This window comes from Aspergillus pseudodeflectus, assembly GCF_044049435.1.
Source record: "Aspergillus pseudodeflectus strain CBS 756.74 chromosome Unknown BJX68scaffold_9, whole genome shotgun sequence".
NCBI classification, from domain to species: Eukaryota; Fungi; Ascomycota; class Eurotiomycetes; order Eurotiales; family Aspergillaceae; genus Aspergillus; species Aspergillus pseudodeflectus.
Genome location: NW_027263785.1, coordinates 724,536 through 751,613, shown reverse-complemented (window position 1 = coordinate 751,613; position 27,078 = coordinate 724,536). Strand labels below are relative to the sequence as shown.

The window sequence follows — 27,078 nt, the reverse complement described above, 5'->3', positions numbered from 1 at the left end:
GATTTGCGATTCGTGATGGCACCTGCACGGGGAACACGATGTCCGACTCCGGGTTATAAGCGGACACTCGGCCATTGTTTGGGGTAGTCAAGAATCCCGCAATCATTGCCTCTGAAACAGAAACATCTATTGTATAGCCATGGCCCCCAAATCAGTTGATCTCCTTGTAGTCGGCGCCGGTACGTCCTAGCCTTCCTCTAGAATCGTCCGTACTGCTGCTGACGGCACAGGTCTCCACGGCCTCATAATGGCCAAAACTTACCTCGAGGTGCACCCCTCGGCAACCCTGCTCGTCGTCGACGAGTCGCAGTCCATCGGGGGTACATGGGCCCGCGAGAGACTGTATCCTGGACTGAAAACGAATAATGTCTTTGGCTCGTATGAGCTAAGCGATTTTCCTATGGATGCAAGCCGATATGGTGTTGAAGGGACGGCGCATATCCCTGGACATGTGGTCCATTCGTATCTGTGTGATGTCGCTGATCATTTCGGGCTTACGTCGCGGATTGTGCTTAGTACGAGGGTCATCGCGACGGTTTTGCTGGATGATGGCTCCTGGAGGGCCTCGCTACAGACCGTGGATCAAGAAGAGTATGCCATCGAGGAGATACATGCAGCAAAGCTCGTTATGGCCACAGGCCTCACCTCGAAACCACATATCCCCCAAATCCCTGGCTCGGATACGTTTGGACGACCGATCCTACATTCAAAGCAACTCAAAGCGCAAGCGCAACGCCTCGCAGAAAGCAAAACCGTTGTTGTCGTCGGCGGAAATAAATCAGCCTGGGACGTCTGCTACACGGCCGCGCGCGCTGGCTCCCAGGTCCACATGGTGATCCGGCCGTCTGGGGGTGGCCCAAGTTATCTGTGGCCTAGACGATTTTCGCTCGGTCCTCTTGAGGCATCGCTGGCGAAACTGTCGACGATGCGACTGTTTACGTTGTTTGATCCGGCAGTGGCATTGGTGAGTACGGGACCATTTACATGGGCGAAGAGGTTTCTCCATCGAACGTCTATCGGTCAACGGATTTGTCGGTGGTTCTGGACGTACCTTGATGGGACTATCAGAAGGATCAACGGGTATCAGACCCATCCGGAGCTACGGAAATTGGAGCCGTGGACGACGCCGTTCTGGATGGGGAACTCACTCAGCATACATAATTATGAGACGAGCTGGTTTGATTTGGTCCGGGAGGGGAGGATCAATGTTCATATCACGGATCTCGAGTCGTTGTCGCCGGGGAATGTCCATTTGGCGGATGGAACGATTCTCGGCGCAGATGCTCTGGTTTTGTGTACAGGATGGACAACGGATCTTCCGGTGAAAGTTGACGTTGACCGAGTGGATGCGAAGGAGGAGAGGAACTCGAGGGGGGCTCTCTACGCAAAGGTCCCATACCTATCGTATATACCAAGGCGAACATCGAATGCGCCCACAATACAAAGAAGCGTTGCCTCGGCGGACGATGCAACGGGCGAATCCGACTCTGCAGTTCCCCTTCTCTACCGCGACATGATCCCCGCGGAAGGGAAATATCTACTTTCAAAGAACCTCGCCTTCATCGGCATGTCTGTCTCAATCCACGCAGTCCTCGTCGCGCAGGCCCAAGCCCTCTGGATAACAGCATTCCTCTCCGACAACATCCCGCATCTCCGCGCGGATCATCTCAACCACGAGCACGTAAGAAGCAAAGCTACTGTCGACAGAATGTACGGCCAGCTGCGGCGCCCGCGAGAGACCGGCGGACTCGCCGGAAGACATGCAGATCTGGTTTTTGACAGCCTGCCGTATGTGGATGGGTTACTTGGCGACATGGGGCTGCCCTGCAGACGGAAGAGGAACTGGTGGAGGGAGCTGGTGGAGCCGTATTGTCTCGAGGATTATCGGGGACTGGTACGGGAGTGGATGGGATTGCGAGGGATCGATCTGAGAAAGTGATACGAGGGAGCTGTCAAACTCGTGTCACGAGAACAGTTGGAGCGTTGGACATGCGGTGCAGATGTTGTTATTCCTTAAATTCAGGAAGAGAAGTTCCCTTGGAAATGTCAAATTGTGGCTGGCTGACAGCTTCATCCCAAAAGTGAGATGCTGCTTATTGGGCCAGAGGCATGCAGGGCACTACTGCGACGTGAAGAAAAGACATGTCATATTCTGCTCCTTGGAAGTAACGGGGCCAGAACGAGCTCAGTGACGTGGCACTGCATTGAACCTCTGTCACTTTCTTCAAGCTGATGTACTGTAGCCTGCAGCTGTCCACACCAAAGAAGACCTTATACAAGTCGTAGGCAGATCATTTCCCTCGAGAGACCCGCGAGTGACAGTCGAGGTCGTTCGATTTCGAATTGGACTCTACAGCAGCTGACAACCTTTGAGTACGGAGTAGAAGCAAACATCCGTATGACGCACAGCAGTTTGAACATGTAGGCAGCGGGCAGATTCAAGTCTCGACCGTGTTTCCTCTTTGAATGTTCTCGCGTAACCGACAGGCACATTCCCGCTGTCAGCTGCCCACGCGAACGGTTGTGCCAGCCAATTCTCATCAAATGATCTTTGATCCTATCGTGCAGTTGATGCAAGTGCCCACTGCGTAACGATGCATCCGATGCAACTAGTCACTCCCCAGTGGGGGCAACCCGGTCCCGAGTTTCCATGTGTACACCGTCAAGGCTACAGAAGGAGCGACACATGAACCCATCTGGCACTCAACGCCTGTGTCATTTGCGTACCCCCTTCCTCCACTTCAATACAGATTGAACGAGCCAAGAACACAAAGGCACAAGCAAACTATGGACAATACCAGTATCTTCAAATTAGAACAGCGCCAAAGTCTCCTGAAACGCCTGGTCTACTGCAGCCGCCAGATCACCCTGGAAGATCTCCGGATCAACTTTGGCCCTGATCTCGCTCTCAAACCGGTTCTTCTCATTATACAGGTTGCTGATCATCCCCTGCGCAACATACCCCACCCCCGCGTCTCTGAAGACCTGTGCCTAGTTGCAAGTCAACACTCAATCTTAGAACTGAACCTGTCATAGCGGCGCCATCTTACCTTATTCCTCCCAGCCGTCATAGCCCTCAAAAGCCGCGGATGAATCTCATTATACGCCTCAAGAGCGCGCTGGCTATCCTCGCGAGACAGAGGAGCGAGTCGCGACAGCTGGGTCCGCGCGCCTGTTGCTGTCGTGTGCGCTCTGTAAATCGCATTCGCTACCGGTAGAGCGAGGACAACGCCTCCATTGTAGCTATCGATTGAGCGCTGCACGCTGTCGATTTGGGCGGCGAGCGCTCGGAACTGGGTTAGGGCGTCGTCGACGGATTGTGCGGTGACGCCTGTGGTCAGCGCGAGGGCAGCGAGGAGTGCTGTGAGTGGGAGCTTCATCGTGGAGGGGACTTTGGGATTAGTATGGTGTTATGGATGATATCCAAGCCAGCTGAGCGTGGACCTCTATATAATAATCGACCGGATGAGGGATGGAACTAATGCGGCATGACACGAACGAGGCTTGCGCTCTTCTACTGTTTATGCACTGCAGAAAGTTTGCAGGTGTAACTCGCGCGCTGCCCGTTGGATCGGCATCCTGGTCGGTTAATGCACGGATTTCCGAATGTGACACGAGGCATCCGGCAAATCAGCAGCTTTCCAGCTCAATCCGGAGTCCGAGACCCTTCGCCGTTACCCCGACCATGCAGAGGCCCGCGAGTACCTACAAAGGCCTCCGACCACCTGTGACAATGACCATGCAGAATGAAGGCAACGAACCTAGCTCGAGGCGCTGGCGGGCTGAGCTCATCCTGAAGGATCACGACTGCATACTCCGCGTAGTACAGCTCTCGTACCCCGCTCAAGGTTGCGAGAACCCGCGGAGGGAGCTGTTTGTTCCATTCATGCTTTGTCTTGTCCGTCTCAAGCTACCCAGAGTCTTGTTTATATACAGGAGCGGACTTTGGTACCCACCAAGTGGTTGGAATTCGATCTTTTAGCGATTTTTGTCCTGTCTTGCATGTTCAAGAAGCATACGTCCCTACCTTGCTGTCTACAATGGTGTCATTCGCAGCCGATAAACTTCAACCCGATGGTAGCGCGGCAATTGAGCATGGCGAACCAGTTGCTCAGCAGCGGGTATACCCAGGAGAAGATACACTCGCACCAGCAGAGGCCGGCAGTGGAGATGGGCCCACGAGTGATCCAGAATATATGGTCTGTCCCCTTCCTTGCATATATCAGGCTGAACATATTCTAACGTTACGTCCCTAGAACCCGCACGGCTGCCCCCCAGTCGCCATAGTTGGCATGGCCCTGCGCCTCCCGGGTGGCCTCAAATCCCCCTCGGACCTCTGGACCTTCCTCCTCGAAAAGCGCAACGGCGTCTGCGAAGTGCCTGGGACACGCTACACCGTGGACTCCTTCTACAGCAGCACCCAACCGCGCTCTGTGAAAACCCGGCACGGGTACTACCTCCAGGACGACCCGGCATGTTTCGACGCGCCGTTCTTCTCAATAAACGCGCACGAAGCAGGAAGAATGGACCCGCAGCAGCGACAACTTCTCGAAGTGCTCTGGGAGTGTCTCGAAAGTGCCGGAGAGACAAATTGGCGGGGCAAGCGGATCGGATGCTATGTGGGCGTCTATGGGGAGGATTGGTTGGATCTGGCGAGCAAGGACCCCCAGCATACGGATCGGTATCATATCTTGGGAACGGGGCAGTTTGCGCTTTCGAATCGGTTGTCGTATGAGTTTGATTTTCAGGGGCCGAGGTGGGTACTCTTACTCTGCTGATGTTTAGAGATGTGAGGATGCTGATGGGATTAGTATGACGCTACAAACGGGCTGCTCAGCCTCGCTAGTAGGTCTCCACGAAGCATGCCAGGCATTGTACTCAGGCGACTGCTCCTCGGCCATTGTCGCAGGGACGAATCTCATGTTCGCACCTACAATGACAGCAACCATGTCTGACAACACCGTCATGTCACCAACAGGAACGTGCCGAACATTCGACGAGAAAGCAGATGGTTACGGACGCGGCGAAGGCGTGAACGCACTATACGTGAAGAGACTCGAAGATGCCATTCGAGATAACGATCCTATTCGTGCCGTCATCCGTGCCACGTCTACGAACTGCGATGGGCATACGCCTAGTATCACGACGCCGGGCTCGCATTCGCAGGAGGCGCTTGCGCGCTGGGCGTATAAAAAAGCTGGAATTGCTGATATTACGCAGACGGGGTTCTTTGAGTGTCACGGCACCGGAACCGTCGCGGGAGATACGGCTGAAGCATCGGTTGTAGCGAAGTTGTTTGAGGGGAAGGGGATTATCATTGGAGCTGTACGTCCTCAACAAATATCCACAAACTAAATACATAAAGCTAACTAACCAGGTCAAACCAAACGTCGGGCACGGCGAAGGCGCCTCGGGAATTAGCAGTGTGATCAAAGGCGTCCTCGCGCTCGAGCACAAGACAATTCCACCAAACGTCTTCTTCGACAAATGGAACCCGAACATCCCTTTCAAAGAGGGGAAACTGCATGTCCCAGTTGAAGCCATGACGTGGCCAGAAGGCCGAGCCGAACGCGTGAGCGTGAATTGCTTCGGGGTTGGCGGCGCGAATGCGCATGCTATTCTCGATTCCGTGCCCTCATTTTGTGGTGAGGGACTACGACCGGTTACTCCCCCTGCTGAAAGTGCACGATTGCTAGTTGTTTCCTCGAGGAGTGCGGAGAGTCTGAAGCAACGTATTCGGGCGATTACAGACTATGCAAACAGTGACCTGGCAAAACTCCAGAGTCTCGCGTATACACTCGGTGTGCGGCGGGAGCATCTGTCGCATCGCGCTTTTGTAGTTGCGAAGCCGAATGAACTTATCAGCGAGACTGACTTTCAGACTGCGCGGGATAAAGCGCCGGAACTGACGCTTGTGTTTACAGGGCAGGGGGCTCAGTGGCCGGGGATGGGGAGGGATCTGCTAGACGCTTTTCCGTCGGCGAGAAGAGATATTCGGAGTCTAGAGCAGGTGCTGAAAGATCTCCCAGATGCCCCGGCATGGTCGCTAGAAGGTAAAGTTCCTACCTCTCCATGAAACGCCAGGCTAACATTCCATAGAGGAACTCTGCAAGACCGATAATAGCAGAGTAAACGAAGCCGAGATCTCCCAACCACTCTGCACAGCCCTGCAGATTACTCTCGTCAACATTCTCTCCGCTTGGGGGGTCAAGGCCTCTTCTGTCGTTGGCCACTCGAGCGGTGAGATCGCAGCTGCATACGCCGCTGGTGCGATAACAGCAAAGTCGGCTATAATCATTGCGTACTACCGGGGTAAGCTCGCTAAGCGGGTCGAGGGCAGGGGCGCCATGGCAGCCGTCGGCCTTGGGCAAGAAGAGGTCTCCCCGTTACTGGAAGATGGGGTGATTATTGGATGCGAGAATAGTCCCAGTAGTCTGACGCTGTCTGGGAATAGCGATGCGGTTCATAGCGTCATGGAGAAAGTCAGGAGCAAGTTCCCGGATGCGCTCTGTCGTCGCCTACGGGTGGCTACGGCATATCATTCTAGTGAGTTAGCCAGTTACTGTGAAGGCCAGAAGCTGACATTTCACAGACCACATGAGCGAGATAGCACCCCAGTACGAGGAGGCTATTGTGAGCCACATTCATCACAATGATAGCATGCTGCCTCTCTTCTCCAGCGTGACGTGTACTATGATTACCGAGCCGTCGGAGCTCAGTGCCTCATACTGGCGTCGGAACCTCGAGTCGCCTGTTCTCTTTTCATCTGCCGTGCGGTCCATCCTCTCCAAATCCAAGAATCGTGCGTTCCTGGAAATCGGGCCACACTCCGCCTTGTCTGGACCACTCCAGCAGATCTTTCGTGCGCTCGAAACGAAATCAGACTTCACCTATATCCCGACACTGACCAGATACGAGAGCAATAGTCGCGCGCAGCTCCTATCGTCTGCCGGCCTCGCGCATTCATGCGGCTTTTCTATAGACCTCGAGGCAATAAACGGCACAGGCAATACACTCGGCAACCTCCCACCGTATCCATGGCAGCACACCACAAAATACTGGCACGACAGCCGGCTAACGCGAGACTGGCGATTCAGAAAATATCCGCACCACGAGATCCTCGGCGCCCGCAGCGTCGAGTCTTCCGACTTGGAACCGGCCTGGCGAAACGTCCTCCGCCTCGAAGACGTCCCCTGGATCAGCGAGCACGCACTGCAGGGCAACGTCATCTTCCCAGCGGCGGGCTACATCTCCATGGCCGGCGAGGCAGCGCTGCAACTAAACCCCGACGCAAACGATTACTCGATCAAGAACATGGTGATCAAGAACCCGCTGCTGATGAAGGAGTCGGCGGACTACGAACTCATCACGACGCTTAAACCCGTGAAGATAACAGACCTCCTTGAGTCGGAATGGTACGCGTTCACAATCACCTCGTTTGACGGCACCTCCTGGACCAAACACTGCCACGGCCAGGTGCGCGCCGGAACAGACAATGACCATGCACCACCAGGTCGAGTCATCACACAGCACGCCCGCGTCCTTGACGTCGATACTTGTTACCGCTACGTCGACAGACTAGGCTTCGCCTATGGACCTCTCTTCCGCCGCTTCCAGTCCCTCTCCGTGGACCCGACCACCCGCAAAGCCGCCGGAACTCTCCTGGACCTCGACATCACGCCACCGAGTCGGTATACCCTGCACCCGGCGATAATGGACCACCTGCTACAGACCTTCCCCATGGCAATAGCACAGGGCCTCTCGCGGCGATTCCAGATCATCGTCCCCGCCGCGATTGGACACATTTACGTGCGTCCACCGGCGATCACGGAAATGAGTCTGGAGGCTCTTATGGCAGAGACGGGGTTCGGGACTTGGACGGGGCAGGGGATCATGATGGCTGGTGAGGAACTCGTGTTGTCCATGACGGACCTCGCGGGGTTTCCGGCGTCCGCGGCGGATTCTGTGGCGTCGGGAATTCCGGTCGGGTCGCAGATTCGGTGGAAACCAGATGTCGATTTTGTCCAGCCGAGTAGTCTGCTTAAGCCGGCGGCGGGTGCGGAGGGGTATGATAAAGTGATGGCTGCCAGTCGGGATTTGGCGGCTCTGTATGTGCTCAACACGGCGGCGAAAGTGGCTAACATTACCCCCGAGACTGAGCAAGTGCAATGGAAGACGTGGATCATAGAAACAGCCTTGAGCTTGAGGAAAGAGTATCCGGATTGGAGCAGCATAACCCAGAACGAACGCGAAGAACTCATTACAACCATCTCGTCACAGGTTCCGAAAGAAGACGACGAAGACCCCTCTCCGTTGGCGTGCATGCGGTATATCTACCATCACTGCGAGGAGATAATCACCGCAAAGACACTCCCAGACGAGGCACGCAGTCAGATAGACAACTACGCTACTCACCTGCAAGAAACGCAAGACTGGAGCCACTTCCTCTCACTTCTCGGCCACTCGAACCCTGTCATGCGCATTTTGGAGATCGGAGATGGAATCGGGGCAGCCACAAGTGCAGTCTTGAAGCATCTGAAGTCTCCGGAAGGCGTTCGACTCTATTCGAGCTATACCGTTACCAATGCAGCCGAGGAGAATTTGGAGTCTGCCAAGAAGAGGTTTGTCGATGAGGATGTTGAGTTTAAGGAGTTTGATGTTACCAAACGTGTTGAGCAACAAGGGTTTGAACTGCATAGTTTTGATCTGGTTATTGCGTCCAAGGTGCGTACCAATCTGGCGGGAAAAGTGTCTTCATTGACGGCGTCGTAGATTCTTCGCCATCCGGCTCAGTTGAACACGTCGCTGAAAAATATCCATGACCTTCTCGCGCCCCGTGGAAAGCTGCTGCTTCACGATATCAACCCAGGTACGTGTATTCTTTTGTATATGGGATAAAGCTAATATGAAACAGAGAGCGTGTCAACCAGCTACGTCATGGTATGAGATAAATTGGCAACTCATGACTCCCTTACTCACCTATGACTAGGGCCTACTCCAAAGCTGGACACAGGAACAAGAGGACCGCCAGCAAACGCCGTCATTGGAGGAGCTCAATACGGCTCTCCGTACTGCAGGCTTCCACGGTAATGAGGCGACCAGCTGGGATATCGAGCCACCACAGCATACTACCTTGAGCATTTTAGCTAGTGTCTCTCCAGAAGAAGCAGAGAACAGGACCATCGTCTTGCTCACTGAAGATACCCCAGGCCCCTGGGCTGAGGTGCTCAAAACTACTCTCGCCAATCAAGGATACACAGTCGGCACAACTACGCTACAAAGCGACCTCCCCTTCGACGACAACTCTATGATCATATCCCTCCTCGATATAAGCGGTCCCTATTTACATAACATGTCCGAAGACGGCTACATAGCTCTGCAGAACCTGCTGACCAGGATAGAGAAAACTCCCATCCTCTGGGTAACAAAGACATCCCAGATCCGGTGTGCTGATCCACGTTACGGACTCATCTTTGGCTTCGCCCGGACAATGAGACATGAGAAGGAGGCTGACTTTAGCATTTTTGAGACGGACACCTTTGACGAGGAGGCGGCACAATCGCTAATCAAGGTTATTGAGAAGCTTACATGGTCCAGACAGACACCAGGTGTCCATCGGGAGTATGAGTTCTCGCTCTACCAGGGTGACATACATGTAGGTCGGTGCCATTGGATTGCACCTACCGATCAGATGGAAAGTCACTCCTCGGAGACCTTACCGCGACGCTTGGATATCGAGTCGTTAGGATCGATAGACACCTTGCGCTGGACGCCGTTCGAGGATCCCGAGCTGAAGGAGGGTGAAGTCGAGATTGACATGCACTACGTTGGGTTGAACTTCCGAGTACAATTCTCTCCCGCTCAAGCTCACAGAGAACTAACATCAGAGAAAGGACATCCTGGTCGCCCTCGGCCTCTTTGGCGAACCCAACGAATTCGGTCTCGAAGGCAGCGGGATCATCCGCAGAGTCGCTCCGGGCGCTATTCGTGACTTGAAGCCTGGTGATCGAGTTGCTCTTCTAACTACTGGGACGTTCCGCACGCGGTTCGTCGTGCATTCAAGGTATTGTATCCGCGTACCCGAGCATGTGTCGCTTGAGGATGCGGCGACAATGCCCTCAGTCTACATCACTGCTTGTTATTGTCTCGTGCATCTGGCGCGGCTGAATAAGTCGGAGGTATGCCCGGATATCTTTTTTGTATGCAATACGAGATGATACTAATTACTGCAGACTGTGTTGGTCCACTCGGCTTGTGGCGGCGTTGGACTGGCTGCGATCCGGGTCTGCGAGTACATAGGCGCCACGGTAAGTATCCCTAACCGCACCGTAAACAATTACCAACACCGCCAGGTCTACGCAACAGTCGGCAGCAAAGAAAAAGCGCAATACCTCATGGACCGCTTCAACATCCCCCGCCACCGCATCTTCAACTCGCGCAGCACAGAGTTCCTGCACGACGTGATGCGCGAGACCAACGGCCGCGGCGTGGACGTCGTACTGAACTCTCTTACTGGTAGTCTCCTGCACGCCTCATGGGACTGCCTCGCCTCGTTTGGACGCATGATTGAACTGGGCAAGCGAGATTTCCTGAGTAACGGGCAGCTGAATATGGGTCCGTTTATCAAGAATCGGGCGTATATTGGGTTTGATCTCACGCAGGTTGGGAAGGAGGCGTATCATACTTATGAGGCGTACGTCTTGTCCCCGGGTGAGGTCGATAGATTGCTAATGAGTTAGGATGCACACGCAATTCGAAGAGCTGAGTGCGAAGGATGAACTCGTGCCCATCCGCCCAGTCAAGGTCTATGAAGCGACTGAGGTCGTTGACGCTTTTCGATACATGCAGCAGGGGGTTCACATGGGTAAGATCCTGGTAAAGATGCCCGAGGATCCGGCTACTCTGCAATTCTCGCCTGGCCTGTCTCCGTTCTCGTTTAATCCGGATGCTGCGTATCTTCTCGCAGGAGGGCTTGGTGGTCTGGGGCGATCGGTCTCAACTTGGATGGTGGAGCAAGGTGCTCGTCATCTAGTGTTCCTCTCGCGATCTGCCGGTCAGTCTGATGGTGATAAAGCATTTGTCCGGGAGCTTGCAACGCAGGGATGTCAGGCGATCTGCGTTCCTGGCGATGTCACTGTCAAGGAAGATGTGGAGCGGGCTGTATCCCAGTGTCCTAGGCCTCTTGCCGGTGTGGCCCAGCTGTCCGGTGTGCTCAGGGTATGCTAGCCCACTTGCTAAGAAATTAGCAGCATCAGAACTAACATCACCAGGACGCCATGTTTGACAAAATGACACACGACGAGTGGACAGCATGCCTCGCTCCAAAAGTCCAAGGAACATGGAACCTGCACAACGCAACACAAGACCTAAAGCTGGACTTCTTCATCCTCGTCGGCTCCGTCTCTGGCGTGTGTGGTACCCCCGGACAGGCAAACTACGCAGCAGCAAACAGCTTCCTAGGCTCCTTCACAACCTACCGCCGTAGTCTCGGTCTGTCCGCCGGTATAGTCGACCTCGGCGCCATCGAGGACGTCGGCATGTTGGCGAAGAACCCAGAGCTCATTCAAAAGGCGCAATCCTTTGCTCTGTGCTTCCCAACTGAGCAGCAGCTGATTGACGGACTGAAACTCGCGCTATCGCAGTGTGCGACCCCTCCACCTCCAGACTCGAAACAATCAACCTCCTGCATAATCGGCCTCTCAAACACAAAGCCGCTCTCAAACCCCAACACCCGGCCCCTCTGGGTCCGCAACGATGCGCGCTTCTCCCTATACACGAACCTCGAATCGCAAAGCTCCGAGCCCGTGCAGGGACAGAGCAACGAACTGCGCGCTCTCCTCCGGCGTGTCGAGCACAACCCCGCGCTGTTGAACGACCCCGAATCCGAGGCGATTGTGCGCCGCGAGATTGGGACTCAGGTGACGCAGCGGATGGCGCAGGCGCAGGATATGGATGAGGATGAGATTGCGGCGATTGCGATTGATTCGCTCATGGCGATTGAGATTCGGGGGTGGGCGAGGCGGAATCTGGGGCTGGAGATTACCCTTGTGCAGATTGCCAAGGCGAAGACGGTGGGGGGTTTGACGAGGGCGGCGATTGAGCATTTGAAGGTCAAGTATGGGTTGGATGAGGCGAAGGGTGGGGATGAGGATGGGAGCGGGGAGCGAGATGAGAGACGGGAATGATTCAGGTTGTTTCGATTGCGTAGTTAGATGATGTAGATGCTACTACGAGGCAACGTTGTCGGCTTGCTGTGCCCGGATGGAATTCGACTATCATAGTCCCGGTGGGCCCTGCATAAGCCGGGTCTCCCTATATATGCGCTCTCATTTCGCGGAGGATCAGTAGATACAAAAAAAGTCCCGCCGGATTAAATTACGGCAATTCTGGCATGAATTCTCGGCTAGTCCCACAGAGGCAAGGCGGCTTCTCCCGACACCAGGCAACAGGCACCACTTACTCCAAATGGATTATAAAAGTCTCTTCCTTTCTACACTCTCACAAGTAGACCAAGATGGGCGGCTGGGCTATTTTTTGCGCGCTATGCGGAGGCCCATTCTCCAGCCAGGTCGACATGGACTGCGAAGGGACCGACGAAAGAGCCTACCGCTTCGATATCCTCGAGGACTGCAACCTAGATTGGCTGGACGAACTACAAGCCCTGGGAATGAACCCTGATGCTACCTGCAGTGACAAGTTCGTAGTGGCTCGAACGATACACTACCCCTTCTGATACACAAAGTGACTTAACCTTTAATTTTATAGGTCCTTTCTCACGGGCGTTGGCCGGTACTGGGATTGTGTAAGTCGATCAATCACAGTTGAGAGTTTTTCAGGCTGGCTAGCACTATGATTTGCTAAGGTCTGCATGTTCTGCTAGGGTGGAATTGAAGTCCTTGCTGGGAATCGTACGTTGCTCTGAATGCGTATCCCCTGCTGCACGGGGACTAGAAGTGGCCCTCGCAATGCTGACATCGCCTGGTTAGATATCAACACCCCATTCCCAAAGGATCAGGTCGTGCCAATGGTCGTGTATGTCATGACACGGATCACCCTCTTTATTTCCCCCGTTTTAGTTTGATCCGCTAACCGCCCCCCAGATACCACGACTTCTCGGAAATCGGGTTGCCACATGTGTTTCCCTTTCACCCTGTCTGCTACGAGGCCCTGCGGAGATGCATCTGCTTGAGGCAGCCAGATAGTGAGATTCGGGGGGATGCGCTGTATCGCGTATTCGAAGAAGCCAACGGTGGCCGGTACGTCCGGCTGGAACTCGACTATGGCGACCCGGACCCGCCCGCGGGACAAGTGTGGGAGACTCTGCTAGGGCAGGAGGTAGGCAGCAAGCTGAGAGCAATACGATGGAGACTAAAAGAGTTAACACGTCCTGTTCAGATTCTAGTCGTCAATCCAGTCGATATTCCAGAGCTGCAAGCGGAGGTCCGCGACATCAAGTCCTTGCTGGGGACGAAAGTGGACCACCAAGGCGATGATGAGATCAAGGGGCATGCGGGGGACGATATCTTCAGTCGTCTTCCGATCGAGTTGCGCCACGAGATCTTTGAATACCTCCGCCCAGAATCAATCCTGGCTCTCAAGGCGGCTTCGCGCGTAATGCACACCACCTCGTGCCCAGATAGCCTATGGGCTGCGAAGTTGGTCGAGACATATCCATGGCTTTGGGAGTTGCACGAACTCGATGTTTTTCAATCACAGGATCTGGAGGAGAAAACCTTTTGGCTGCTTCGCGCTTGTCGAGGGAATGGTGCATCTAGTAGTAAAAGCCATAGCTATGTCCTAGGGCTTGCTAACAGGAGAAGAATCTGGGGAGTCTGCGAGCAAATTCGAAGTCAGTATGTGGAGAAACTCGCCGTTTAGGCAGGTATCGACAGGGCCGAGCACATCTATGTTATATAACATCATACCTAGCTTTGAAGATCTATGGACTACCAAGGGCTATGACACAACAGTGTTGCATACAGTTGTGACAGTACTGGAGTATCCAAGTAGTAATCAGGCTGACAAGTGAATACATCTGGTGGGACGGAATAAGTGTAAAATAACTAGCAGGCAATTTTCACTCCTGCCTTTCTCTAGACAAAGAATCCCCAGGAAAGAGTCAAGCATAAATGACTCTCCAAGTGCTCTATTATCTATTGATTCCTACTTGTCTTGGCTAATTTGCATGGGCGCTTGCTACATTACCTGCGCCCGCATATCATAGATGGCAAAAGTCCCAAGAAAACAACGCGTGTCCCATGAAAACGTTGGGTTCAGCGGCGCCAGATCAAATCTGCGCAGAATATGTGGCTAATGTCTAATCTGAAACGAAAACTAGGACAAAAGTCCCAGATTGAATATAGCCTTCCCGATCCTTCTGCGCCACACGCTTCCCCCAATATCGAAACTCGTCATACGTAGAATTAAGGTTATTAGTCCACATTCTAGAAGCTAATTTATCACCCTTTACCTTCAGTTACTCTGGCCAAATGCATCTATATCTTTGATTTATATCTTCTTACTCTTAGTATATTATATGAACACTACCTAGAAGGAAGATGCTCTTGCTATCATTAGTAATAGTAGCACTACCCATAATAATATTGTATAAGAAAATATCTGTTCTATTTGACCAACCGAGCCTGATCCCTCCTCCACATCAGCGCCACTGCCACAAATTGAGCTGTGCTGAATGCACCAACAGCCTTCATTTGCAGATTGTAGCCTGCTCCGTACACCTCCCTAATCCGTTGTATGTCATCAGGAGGAAGCCCCAAAAGCATATTGGGATTCGCTGCAGCTTCCAGAGGGCCTAAATGTGCCTTGACGTAATTCATCAAGATACTGTTGACAATGGCGATGCCAAGCGATGCCCCCAGCATACGAGTCTGGAGAGACAAACCGACAGCGATGGCTGAGTGTGGTCAGGAGACGTGTCGGAGTGACGATCCTTGAAGGCATTATAACTTACGTTGATCCTCTTTCCTCACAACTATAGGGACGGCAATATAAAACGATGTCATTGACATTCCCACCCCGACCCCTGTAAGCACCATATACCCATACTGACCTTCCCATACATGGAGAGTGGTAGGGACGGAAGAGAGCAGGAAAGACCCCGCGGTTTGGAGAATCGCGCCTATTGTTATGGTATAAACAAATGGCAGGCGGAATCTTCCGGCAAGCAGGGAACAAACAAATGAGCCGATAGGAGAGCCCGCGGCAAATGCAAGAAGTCTCAAACCGGCGCTGATTGCACTACTGTCATTGGTTATTTGGAGACGCTGCGGGATCTGAATGTAGAGGATAGTGGTGGCAGGGCCAGATACAAAGAACCCACTAGGGCGCATGGTTAGCAGTTTACCACGGTCTGCGAAGATGTAGGTGAAGGCGTCAGACTAACAGTAAGACACCCATCCACACCCGGTCCTGCACCATCGCCCAAGGAAACATAGGCTCGACAAGGCCCTTCCGGCGGCTCCCAATGTACCATTCCCAAATCACGAACGCAATTCCGAGTACCCCGGACACCGCCAAGAACCCAATTACAAGTGCAGAGGACCACGCGTACGTGACATTAGCCTCTTCCAGGGCGGTCACAAACAATATTGAGAATCCTAGAAGGAGGAAGCATCCGACAGGGTCTGTAGTCGTCAAAAAAAGCTTCGTCTTCTGAGTTAGATAATCCCATATGCCTGCACTCCGGTCGGTGTTATCCATGTGGGCGAGGTTATATGGCATTGTAGAGAAGATGAGAAGCCATGCAACCGCGCCTGCTGGAACACTTTCATCTCATCAGATCCAGAACCAACAGATAGGTGGAGGCGGGCTTACTTGTACAGAAAAACCCAGCGCCAGGCACCCGCACTGCATATGGCACCTCCAAGAATTGCCCCAAGGACCATACCTATTGCGACCACAGCCGATCCAGCGGCACTGGCAGCATCGAATTTTCCTGGCGGCGTAATGTGTATTATACTAAAGAGAGAGAGGGAGAAAACCCCGGAACCACCAATGCCCTGGAAGGCACGACAGGTGATCCTATGCGAGGTCAATATAGTGAATGGTTAACGAGTGAATGGCTTAATAACAGGTAAACTGACAACTGGTTCATTGTGCGGACAGCACCACATCCGCCTGAGAAAGCCACGAATATGAGTAGGGAGCTTAGTAGCGATGCCCTGAGCCCAAATACATCAGTACACTTTGCCCAGAGTGTAAGGAACCCCGTAAATGTCAGCAGATATGCCGTTATCAACCAGCTGCCCTGCTCATAGTTCATTAGTTCGTCGGTGATGGTCACCAGAGATGTGCTCATAACGGTAATCTCAGCAGCGGGCAAAAAAATGCCCAGACCAATTCTGAAGCTCATAGAAATCATTAGATACCATGACCGGGACGTTGAGCGCTTGGTCTTTGCTTACCCGATTGCGACAAGCCATAAGCGTCCCCCGCCCAAATGCGGGGCATGGAAATGCTGGCTTTCCTGTAGTTCCGATGGGGCCTCGGGGAGCACCTTCGTCATATTTATATACTTAGCTCCTAGTCAAATTGAGGGTTGTGAAGGAGTACAGATTATGAAAGGTGTCAGTGGACGATCGGGAGAGAGGAAATCGGATACTATCGGTCCAAAAGGGCAAACTCGTGATGTGTGATTCGGTCCATATTGTCGAGCATTATTGCCAGCCAAGCAACCAAACTCGGCCGGAAAATATCGCCGGAGTGCTAAGACTTTTTTCGCATGACGTATCGAGAGACACTTCAATGATGCTTTCAGTAACCAATCCTACATTAAATTTTACAACGTCTGCTTTATTGCAACTAAATCTCCACACAACCACCGCTTCAGGCTTCTTGGCTGCTCTCCTGGTCATTGGCCGTTTCCAGCGCCCGACGGATATTGTTCACTATCCGAGTCATTTCAAGACCGGAAGCGACACCGGGAACCTCATGGCCTCGTTCGTGGACATAGATCCATGTCATATCATCCTTACAGATCTGAGCCGCTCTCGAAGCGCTCTCTGGGTCATCATCCAATGCACCCCATATGTGGACGGTAGGGATACCCACCACGCCTTTGGCATTCTTTGGGCAAATCTCAATAATCTTACCACGCTGAAATGCCTCGTAATCGACTGGGCAGTGGACAATCGAGATAAAGATTGCAAATTTGAATGGCGTGGGAGTATTATGGCCGAGGGCATTTTGTCGCGCAACATGGGCGAGGTATGTGAGAATCATCGTGGCAGCCTGGCTAAAAGCGATGACTCCATCGTATGGGCCTTCCTCTTCGAGGTAGTTCATGAGATTCTGGTACGCTACCACTCCAGTTTCCGGGTCCGCAGGGTCAATGAACGCATACACGGGCTCGTCGTCTAGCGCTAGATCTTTTACCCCTGCGCCGAGGTTAAGCCTGTGCGATCAGGACAAGAGGCTGCAGCGAACACCTACCTGGGTGCATATGCCAGGGAACTCCGCCGTCCACGAAATCATACGTGTGATTGTCTCCGAGCTCATATCGGATAGCAGCTTTGCAAAATACATGAGTTTAAACTTGCCCGCGATCTTCTGGATGGTACCGTACCTGTCTGTGCCTCGAATATCTGAACGAAAACCACAGGGTGAGCAATGTGCTTAATGAAAGGTCCTCCCCGGTTAAGGGGCGCTTACTCGGGAATTTGTGCCAGCACCGTGAAGACTAGACAATGTCAGCATGCCCTCCACAAGGGGCGCCTTGATGCACGAGATGTACAAACCAGAGAATGCGCATGTTGTCGTTATGCTGGGGATGATGGTGATGCTCACATTGATCAGGATTCAATTCATGGGCCCCTATATAGTACTTGATAGCTTCATGGCATCAGTAAATCATCGACAAGCCCATGCTGGAAAGTGGCTCCGGTGAGATAGGGGTCGGATGCTTCATGACGACATCCATGCGCCAAGGTGGGATTGACAGCCAAGGTGGGATTGATTCTGGAGTCAGGGTGGTATTGCCTCTGACGAGTACAAATCATTTTGTAATCTAGTCTTTCACTCGCCAGCTGCACACTGGTGACAGGTTTCACTGAACCAGGATGGATTGGCTTTGTAGACCGGGCCGTACTGCCTCTGGCCAATACGATTCAATTCATCATCTACCCTACTCTCCAGGTACCCACATGTGATATAGTTTCCACGGCACGAAGCTTTGGGAACATGGCAGTGGCTGCCAGGGGAATATAGATATGGTGAATCTTTCATATGTGGTTATCTTCCTGGTCCCAACCTAGGCCAGGAAAAAAACAATTGCCGTCCTCCCTCAAAGCCACAAAGGAAACACCACTAAGCATGTCATCTAAAGGGTCGGAAGATATTCTCACGCCACTAGCCATTGTTGGCCTCTCGTTTAAATTCCCACAAGATGCTACCTCGGCCGAGGGATTCTGGGACATCCTGGAAGCTGGCCGGTCTACGTCAACAGAATTTCCCGCCACTAGGATGAAGATTGATGCTCACTACCATCAGGACCGGTCTCGGCTGGATGCAATCTCTGTTCGTGGTGGACACTTCATGAAGGAAGACCTGGGAGCCTTTGACGCACCCTTTTTCGGCATGAGTCTCGCTGAAGCGCAGGCTATGGACCCGCAACAGCGGCTTGCCTTGGAGACAGTCTATCGAGCATTTGAAAACTCGGGCCTTTCGCTTGCAGACGTTGCAGGCTCAAGGACAAGTGTTGTTGCAGGATCTTTCTGTGATGATTATCATCTGTTGCAGGTAAAAGACCCTCTGGAGGCGAGTCCGCAGGGTGTCAACGGAAATGCAAGAAACATGATTTCAAATCGGGTCAGCTGGTTCTTCGACCTTCGGGGCCCAAGCTTCACACTTGACACCGCCTGCTCGAGTAGCCTAGTTGCGTTGGACATGGTTTGCCAGTCCATATGGGGTGGTGACGCGAAAATGGTGAATCATGATCTCTGCCTACATGGTAACATTCGTTGACGGCATAACAGGGCGTCGCGGTCGGGAGCAACATTATCATTGCCCCCGAGATGACCATGGGATTGGACAACCTCGGTCTCTTATCTCCCGACAGCCGGAGCTACAGCTTTGATGAACGGGCTAATGGATATGCCAGGGGAGAGGGGGTGGGCGCGATAGTAATTAGACCGCTACAGGACGCGATCAAGAACGGGGATACTGTTAGGGCTGTTATTAGGTCGTCGAGCTGCAACCAGGACGGCAGGACACCTGGAATCCTTCAGCCCAGCAAGGACGCCCAAACACGTCTGATTCTCGATACGTATGCGAAGGCAGGTCTGGATATGGCGATGACCAGGTACTTTGAAGCGCATGGCACAGGTTTGTTATACATTCCCTTGCAACTCTGCCATGTACCTGAGTGACCCAACCTCCAGGGACCCCTGTTGGCGACCCAATTGAAACAAGAGCCATCGGGACTACCTTTCGCAAATACCGCTCAAAGGACGAGCCTCTATACGTGTAGGTTGCTATGCTACACGGAACCACGTAACACCGTTCTAACGTATGGCAGCGGATCAGTTAAGTCAAATATTGGCCATTTAGAGGGAGCGAGCGGCATCGCCGGAGTGATCAAGGTGATTTTGGCGCTTGAAAAAGGCGTAATTCCACCCAACAGTGAAAATCTGCAAAATCTGAACCCGCAGATAGACGACGAATTTTACAACCTCAAGGTTAATCTACCCTTCTGAAACGCGTTGACGGCTCATCTGACATGACCTAACAGTTTCCCAAATCCCTCATACCTTGGCCAACGAATGGCCTGCGCCGGGCTTCGGTGAGCTCCTTCGGGTTCGGGGGCGCTAACTGCCACATTGTGTTGGACGATGCGTATAATTGTCTTCGCCTTCGGGGTATTGAAGGTGAATACCACCAGACAGCCGTTGTCCCTCCTCTGCAGGATGGAAATACCACAGTAGTCCACGGGACAACCGACGATCGCCAATCCGGGCCTGAGAAATATCCTCAACTGCTAGTCTGGTCATCTGCAGATGAGGGCGGAATCAAGCGAATGCGGGATGCGTGGGAAAGGTATCTCTCAGGAGCCACGGGCCTCGAATCCAAAACAAACAAGTTTTTGGATGATCTGGCATATACGCTCGGGGCCCGACGGAGCCACCTTACGTGGAGAACATTTGCAGTTGCAGATAATTCTGAAGGGCTGAAGGGCATAGCCAATAAGTTCCACACAGCTGTGAGATCCAAGAGGCCAACGAACCTGGTCTACGTCTTTACAGGGGTAAGCTCGTCCAATGCGTGGTGGCTCATTTTGCTAACAACCAGTAGCAAGGGGCTCAATGGCCAGCTATGGGGCGCGAGCTTATTGAAAGATACGAAGTTTTCAGGCACAGCTTAGCGGAAGCGGGGAACTACCTGAAAGAACTTGGATGTGCATGGGAACTGCTCGGTATCGTACTTGATCTGGCCCCCAATCCCAGAACACTGTTGCTGATCCAATCTGGCAGACGAGCTACGTAAACCAATGCCTGACTCCAACGTCGATGACCCTTCATTCGGCCAGCCCTTTTGCACGGCGCTTCAACTCGCTTTGACCGATCTGTTGAGTAGTTGGAATATAGTTCCAGCGGCCGTTATTGGCCATTCATCCGGTGAAATTGCAGCAGCGTACGTATTGCCCTGGAAGATATCAGATGTCCTCACTGGCTTATTCAATTGAGTAGTTACTCCGCAGGAGCTCTTTCAAAGCACTCTGCACTGAAAGTTGCGTACTTTAGAGGATGTCTTGCGGGATATTTGAGCAAAAATAGTCAGACCAAGGGAGCTATGCTTGCAGTTGGCCTCTCTCAAGTTGACGTTGAATCGTACCTAAAGACGGTTAGTACAGCTTGTGGGCCACTGCGCTTGGTTGTTGGTTGCGTAAACAGCCCCAAAAGCATTACCATTTCCGGGGAGTGTGATCAAATCGAGCACCTGGATCGGCTTTTGACAGAAGACGGAGTATTTTCAAAGAGGCTGGCAGTTAATGTCGCCTATCATTCGTTCCAGATGGAAGAGGTCGCCTCCCAGTATGAAAGTCTTCTCGGGGATCTCGAGCCTCCATGCCCTCGCATGAAGAGAGATCCCATTATGATCTCTTCAGTCACTGGAAATGTCATTCATAGAGATGACTTGGTCAACCCCGCATACTGGGTTAGCAATATGGTTTCTCCTGTTTTGTTCTCCACTGCGCTGAGAGGTCTGTGCCGGCAACTACCTAGACAAACCAAGAAAATTGATGGTAGTCACAGACGCGCAGTCAGAGTTGATCAACTGCTGGAGATAGGCCCACACTCCGCACTTCAGTCGCCATGTCGAGATATTCTCAAGGCCGCCAACATGGACAGGAATATCAAGTATATTGCCTCGCTGCGACGGAAACATTCCGATATGCGAAGTATGTTGGAGTGCGTGGGCCAATTGCATTGCGAGGGCTATCCTATTGACCTATCCCTGGTCAATGGGTCGAGCACAAGGCAGGGCCATGTCTTGACAGATCTTCCAGAATACCCCTTCAACCATGACACGTCCTATTGGCATGAGAGCCGGCACAGCAAGAACTTCAGATTCCGAAACACTGGCCGCCTAGACCTACTTGGAATCAAAGATGTTGATTCGAATCCGATGGAAGCTCACTGGAGAAATATCATCAGCGCGGAAAATTTGCCGTGGGTTGAAGATCACAAGGTCAACAACGAGATTCTCTACCCAGCTGCTGGAATGGTAGTGATGGCTGTTGAAGCTATCAAGCAGCTTTTGGATGAGGATCGGCGAGTGTCTGGGTTTTTCGTCAAGGACTGCAAGTTTCTCTCACCAATTCGCATTGCCAGCCATGGGCAGCGCATTGAGACAAGTTTACACATGAAACGAACCAAGCTTGGGAAATCAGATTCCACCGGCTGGTATGACTTTCGCCTTTGCTCCCGGGACAGGGAAGCATGGACTGAAAGCTGCACTGGCTCCATCCAAGCAATGTATGAAACCAGCGAGGCTGGATTGAGATCCAATGACGATGAGGATGCCAAGTGGCAAGCCCACCTTGCCAAGAATTATGAGGAAATAGCTCGGCGGTGCACGCAGTCAATCGATCCAGCCCAGTTTTACAACAGCCTCATTCCCAATGGATACCACTACGGGCCCGCATTCGCTGCCATAACTGGCTTGAGAACAACCGCTGTTGATCACAAGGAGTTGGTGTCTACTATTCGGACGTTTCAAGGACCAAGCTCAGATGGTTCAAATTTTATGCAGCCGCACACCATTCACCCAACGACCTTGGATGCTATCATCCATACCATGACCGCAATGACAATACAGGCTGGGGCCCGGCGAAAGGTGGTGGCAGTTCCTACGAGTATCGAGGAATTGTGGATATCCAACAGTGGAGGCCTGAGCTACTCAGCTGCAGATACGCTCGAGGTGTACGCTCGCTCGGAAGGAAGAACTGTCACAGAATCTCAGTACGCAATGGCTGTGTTTGATAAGGATGTCAAGCATCCCTTGCTCACTCTTGACGGGCTTGGAGTAGCCGAAGTTGACAACGCTGTGGTACCCGACGACGAGGATGCATGGGCCACAGCAGATCTTTGCCATCATGTCGATTGGAAGCCTGACGTGGACCTATTCGGGCCTAAGGAGCTAGACACATTCTTTCCCAAAGGAGCGGTGGCAAGTACGGATACGATCGAGCTTTGGGAAAAGATGGAATTCCTCGTGTCCATCTACATAAGTCGTGTCCCGAAAAGTCTGATCGAGCAAGCAAAGACAATAAGCCATGCGCATATGGATAGGTACATTGATTGGTTGGAAAAGCAACAAGAGGCCATACATACTCGTCAGGCGAGCTCGCATTCTCTGGACTGGAAGGCGTACATGGAAGACGACAAACTTCTTTGTGATCTTCACAATGAACTGGATCGCAGTACCAAGCGGGCTCGGTTGGCTAGCACTGTCGCCAAGAACCTCATCAAGTTTATTTCCCGTGAGGCGGACCCTATTAGGGTATGTTTCGAAGGGAACTTACTTCCGGAGTGCTATTTTGAGATGGTGAATTCGCTCCCTTCGGCCGATATGATGAGATGGTGGCTAATATACTTTTTCCAGCTCTATTCTACCCCCAAGGTAGACCAGATTACAAGGTACATTGACGCACTGGGCCACAAGAATCCGCAAATGAAGGTTCTCGAGCTGGGTGCAGGAAGTGGCGCGTTGACAGATTTATGCTTGAAAACGCTCAACACAGACTTTGAAAACGGGATGCCGGTTCCTCGTTACAGCCAATGGGACTTTACGGATATCTCAAGTTCCTTCTTCCCACAGGCGCAGAGCCAGTTTGCAGGTTTTGAACATGTGAGGTTTATGCCTTTGGATATTGAGAAAGACCCCGAATTGCAGGGATTCGAGTGTGGCACATATGATTTGGTTGCCGCGTACCTGGTAAGCTCGCTGGGAAGATATGAAACAGCCCCTCGATTGCTGAACTATAATGCAGGTCTTCCACGCTACGGTGGACCTAAGTGTCAGCCTGAAAAATGCACGAAAACTGCTGAAACCGTATGCATCTGCTTTCTCACGCTTTACATAGTACTAATTCTCCCCTAGTGGTGGTAGACTCTTGTTTATCGAAATAACCAAGCCTGGGGTTTTGGTTACGGATCTTACGTTTGGTCTGTTTGAAGGGTGGTGGAGAGGTAAGCTTCTTTCACCCCTCTTTTTATCCCATGTGTTAATCTACGAAGGTCACGAGTCCTATCGCACAGCCGGTCCATGTGTTGATGAGGTGAAATGGGGGGAGTTGCTGGGCAATACTGGGTTCTCAGGATGCGACATTGTCGTGCACGACTTTGACGACGATTGTCTCCACGAAACCAGTGTAATTGTCTCAACTGCGGTCAACGATTCCCAGCCCCGGAATCAGAAGGCAGTCGAAATCATACTCGATCCGCTTTGCCAGACACAAACTCAACTGGCTTCCGTGCTAAGCGAGAGCCTTTTCAAAGCGGGAAATGATCGAGTGAAACACGTACCGATGGTTGCAGATGTCGGCACCAAATTATCCCCCGAGGCGTTCCAAGTCTCATTGCTAGAGGTCGAGGACCCACTTTTGTATCAGGTGAACTGTGACGAGTTCCGGCGCCTCCATGACCTAATTTCAAATACGACAAGTCTGCTCTGGGTCAATGGTGGAGGGGGTCTTCAACCCTGCCCAAAGTTCCGTCTGTGCGATGGACTTTTTCGGGTGGTGGGCGAGGAGAATCAAGAAAGTCAGCTATGCATTCTCTCTCTCGAACAATCGTCATGTGTGGATCATCAATCTGAGCAAATCCAGAAGGTATTACTATCTCGGATGCAGGACTCTGATACTAGGAGGGCCGATAGTGAATTCACTGAAATAGGGGGGCTGTTACACGTGGGCCGCCTGGTTAACGCCAGCTCGATAAACCGGCAAGTCGCCCTGAGCAAGAGCGCACAGCACGAACTGGTGAGGGATTTCGGGGCGGAACCCGCCTTGTCCTTGCAAATTGGCAGCCCCGGCCTGCTAAATACTCTACATTTTGCAGAAGACAACTCCCTGCAACAGCCGCTAGGACCTAATGAAATTGAGATTCGGGTCAGGGCCGTGGGACTTAATTTCCGGGATGTTCTCATCGCCTTGGGACGGCTGAATAGCCGATCTCTGGGGTTCGAGTTTGCTGGAGAGGTGGTTCGCGTTGGGCATGCGTGTGTGAAATTCCAGCTGGGAGACCGGGTTGTTGCGTACTATCCAAGCAACTTTGCCAACTTTGTGCGCGTTCGAGAAGACCTGGCTGTGATGAAAGCCCCCGACAATGGGCTGTCATTTGAGGAAACGGCTGCCATACCGATAGTATATGGGACGGCATGGTTGACACTAAATCACACTGCAAGGCTCCAGCCCGGTGAATCTGTCCTGATCCATTCAGGCGCCGGCGGGACAGGACAGGCGGCAATACAGGTCGCCCACTATCTTGGTGCCATTGTATTCACCACGGTATCGAGTCTGGCCAAGAAGCGTTTTCTTATGCAGGAATACAATATACCCGAGGAACGCATCTTTTCAAGTCGAAATACGCTGTTCGCCAAGGGTATCCGGCGCCTGACCGGCAGCAGAGGGGTCGATGTTGTCCTCAACTCACTATCGTCCGATCAGCTTGTTGCATCGTGGGAGTGCGTGGCACCGTACGGCCGGTTCGTGGAGATTGGGAAGAATGACATTCTTACAAACTCCAAGCTTTCCATGGCGCAATTCACCAACAATGTCAGCTTCCACGGCTTCGATCTCTCCGCAATGGTGCAAGATCGCCCCCAGCTATTGGTCACCGCGCTGCAAGAGATTCTTTCACTGATTGATGCTGGAAAGCTGTCGTTGCCAAAATCTGTCGAAATATTTGGGATATCGGAGATTGAGCAAGCGTTTCGGCATATGCAAAGCGGAAAAAGCATTGGCAAAACGGTGTTGACAATGAGATCAACCGATCAAGTGACGGTAGGTAAGCTACTACATGCCTGGTGCGCAACTGCTGACCATTTTTAGGCCATGGTGGACACGAAGCCGACCTGCTCGTTTGACAATCATTCAACCTACGTAATTGCTGGTGGCTTAGGTGGCCTTGGTCGGAGCATTGCCCACTGGTTAGTCGACCGAGGTGCCCGCAATTTGATACTGCTTTCACGATCTGGGGATCAGAACGTGTACGCAGAGGTGACTACAAAAAACCTACAGGAGAAAGGCGCCACGGTCTCGACGCCCGCGTGCGATATAACGGACCGTGCAGCCTTGGCAAGCACCTTGGAATTCTGTAGTCGGACAATGCCGCCAATCAAGGGATGTATTCAAGCATCAATGTCTGTCAGTGTGAGTCATCAATCCAAGTCATTCAATACTTTTCCATGTACAACACGGCTAACCTCCAGCAGAGCTCGCATTTCGGGGCCTTGACATACGACTCGTGGCTGACAAACACCGCTCCCAAGGCGCAGGGGTCCTGGAATCTACATGAGCTGCTTCCTCAAGGGTTGGACTTTTTTGTTCTCCTGTCATCAGTGGCTGGTATCATGGGAGCAAGAGGAGATTCGGGATATGCAGCCGGCAACACATTCCAGGACGGACTAGCTCGGTATCGCAATGGGATAGGGGAGAAGGCGGTCTCATTAGACTTGGGTCTTTTCCTCTCAGCCGGCTACCTACATGAGAATGAAAGAGCCCGCGAGTACTTCCTATCCAATAATGTCCTCAGACCACTCAGCGAGTCCGATCTCCACGCCCTGCTGGACATTTACTGCAGCCACTCTATGGAAGCCTTTCCTATAGAGAAGAGCCAGACTGTGGTTGGTATCACGCCTATTGTACGACAAAAGGGAACGGGAAGGACCGACTGGTTGCAAAAGCCCATTGCCAGTCATATCAACATCGCCGGTTTAGGCGGCTCTAGCACCTCAAAGGGTGGGAAAACCAACTTCGCCGAAGTGTTCGCGAGCGGGAAGTCCTTGGAAGAGGTCTCTTGTGTTATTGCGCAGAGCATGAAGGCAAAACTGGCGCAGATGCTGTCTATTTCGGCGGGCGAGCTGGATCTGGACAAGCCAATTCACCAGTATGGGGTCGACTCGCTCACAGCCGTCGAGCTACGCAATTGGTTTTCGCGTGAGATGCGGGCGGACGTCGCCATCTTCGATATTTTGGGAGGTGCGAGTATTTCATCCGTGGTGACCCTCGCTGTGGGTAAGAGCGAGTACTGCGTGCCAAATCATGTGGAATAGATTATGGTCCACGGGGGCGTACTATTTACACCGCTAGTGATTGCTACTGGCTTGAAAATATTTTCTCTTTAAGCTAGCTTGTAAACCTACCAATCCAAAAGTCACTAACCTGCACTAACAGCTTTAATGTCAAAGAACAATGTCCTTATGCCAAATCAACCCCATTTTCGTAGCCTCTCCGTTTATTCACGCCTCAAGTCAGGTAGACCTAAAAGTATGGAATATCTACCCTGATATCGCGTTTTACAATCTTACCTATACCACTATTCATAGTCTTACTATATA

At 52.3% G+C, this 27,078-nt stretch overlaps 6 protein-coding genes across 6 annotated transcripts; 4 read left to right on the top strand and 2 right to left on the bottom strand.

The window, feature by feature from the left end:
* Window positions 1-139: 139 nt before the first annotated feature.
* Window positions 140-1,939, top strand: BJX68DRAFT_264160 (flavin-containing monooxygenase; the record flags this gene model as incomplete). The annotated part of the gene is made up of 2 exons (XM_071044907.1): window positions 140-179; window positions 231-1,939. The coding sequence occupies 2 exons, from the start codon at window positions 140-142 to the stop codon at window positions 1,937-1,939; spliced, it is 1,749 nt and encodes a 582-aa protein (XP_070902218.1).
* A 2,101-nt stretch (window positions 1,940-4,040) lies between these two features.
* Window positions 4,041-12,226, top strand: BJX68DRAFT_280068 (uncharacterized protein; the record flags this gene model as incomplete). Its single annotated transcript, XM_071048860.1, has 14 exons — window positions 4,041-4,199; window positions 4,257-4,756; window positions 4,812-5,325; window positions 5,378-6,053; window positions 6,100-6,546; window positions 6,593-7,031; window positions 7,071-8,724; window positions 8,773-8,873; window positions 9,004-9,844; window positions 9,894-10,178; window positions 10,233-10,307; window positions 10,353-10,693; window positions 10,740-11,217; window positions 11,271-12,226. 14 exons carry the CDS (start codon window positions 4,041-4,043, stop codon window positions 12,183-12,185), a joined length of 7,425 nt encoding a protein of 2,474 aa, XP_070902217.1. The 3' UTR covers window positions 12,186-12,226.
* A 269-nt stretch (window positions 12,227-12,495) lies between these two features.
* BJX68DRAFT_231176 (F-box protein) lies at window positions 12,496-14,036 on the top strand. Its single transcript, XM_071039315.1, has 6 exons — window positions 12,496-12,696; window positions 12,766-12,802; window positions 12,881-12,908; window positions 12,987-13,032; window positions 13,101-13,335; window positions 13,396-14,036. Exons 1-6 carry the CDS (start codon window positions 12,515-12,517, stop codon window positions 13,876-13,878), a joined length of 1,011 nt encoding a protein of 336 aa, XP_070902216.1. The 5' UTR covers window positions 12,496-12,514; the 3' UTR covers window positions 13,879-14,036.
* A 588-nt stretch (window positions 14,037-14,624) lies between these two features.
* Window positions 14,625-16,525, bottom strand: BJX68DRAFT_264156 (MFS general substrate transporter; the record flags this gene model as incomplete). The annotated part of the gene is made up of 6 exons (XM_071044906.1): window positions 14,625-14,914; window positions 14,972-15,339; window positions 15,404-15,784; window positions 15,835-16,041; window positions 16,104-16,361; window positions 16,425-16,525. 6 exons carry the CDS (start codon window positions 16,523-16,525, stop codon window positions 14,625-14,627), a joined length of 1,605 nt encoding a protein of 534 aa, XP_070902215.1.
* A 320-nt stretch (window positions 16,526-16,845) lies between these two features.
* On the bottom strand, window positions 16,846-17,770 carry BJX68DRAFT_264155 (uncharacterized protein; the record flags this gene model as incomplete). The annotated part of the gene is made up of 5 exons (XM_071044905.1): window positions 16,846-17,396; window positions 17,452-17,529; window positions 17,585-17,603; window positions 17,671-17,698; window positions 17,757-17,770. 5 exons carry the CDS (start codon window positions 17,768-17,770, stop codon window positions 16,846-16,848), a joined length of 690 nt encoding a protein of 229 aa, XP_070902214.1.
* A 560-nt stretch (window positions 17,771-18,330) lies between these two features.
* Window positions 18,331-26,793, top strand: BJX68DRAFT_280067 (type I polyketide synthase; the record flags this gene model as incomplete). Its single annotated transcript, XM_071048859.1, has 15 exons — window positions 18,331-18,942; window positions 18,993-19,341; window positions 19,398-19,482; window positions 19,535-19,694; window positions 19,748-20,260; window positions 20,308-20,428; window positions 20,487-20,646; window positions 20,703-23,019; window positions 23,050-23,064; window positions 23,122-23,454; window positions 23,510-23,571; window positions 23,620-23,708; window positions 23,757-25,522; window positions 25,571-25,891; window positions 25,954-26,793. The coding sequence occupies 15 exons, from the start codon at window positions 18,331-18,333 to the stop codon at window positions 26,791-26,793; spliced, it is 7,743 nt and encodes a 2,580-aa protein (XP_070902213.1).
* Window positions 26,794-27,078: the final 285 nt, after the last annotated feature.

Excerpts from the sequence above, each read along its gene's own strand:
- BJX68DRAFT_231176 (XM_071039315.1), top strand. The coding sequence starts at position 12,515 with ATGGGCGGCTGGGCTATTTTTTGCGCGCTATGCGGAGGCCCATTCTCC. Across the intron at positions 12,697-12,765 it reads GATGCTACCTGCAGTGACAA|GTCCTTTCTCACGGGCGTTG; the intron begins GTTCGTAGTGGC and ends TTAATTTTATAG. Across the intron at positions 13,033-13,100 it reads CAGGTCGTGCCAATGGTCGT|ATACCACGACTTCTCGGAAA; the intron begins GTATGTCATGAC and ends ACCGCCCCCCAG.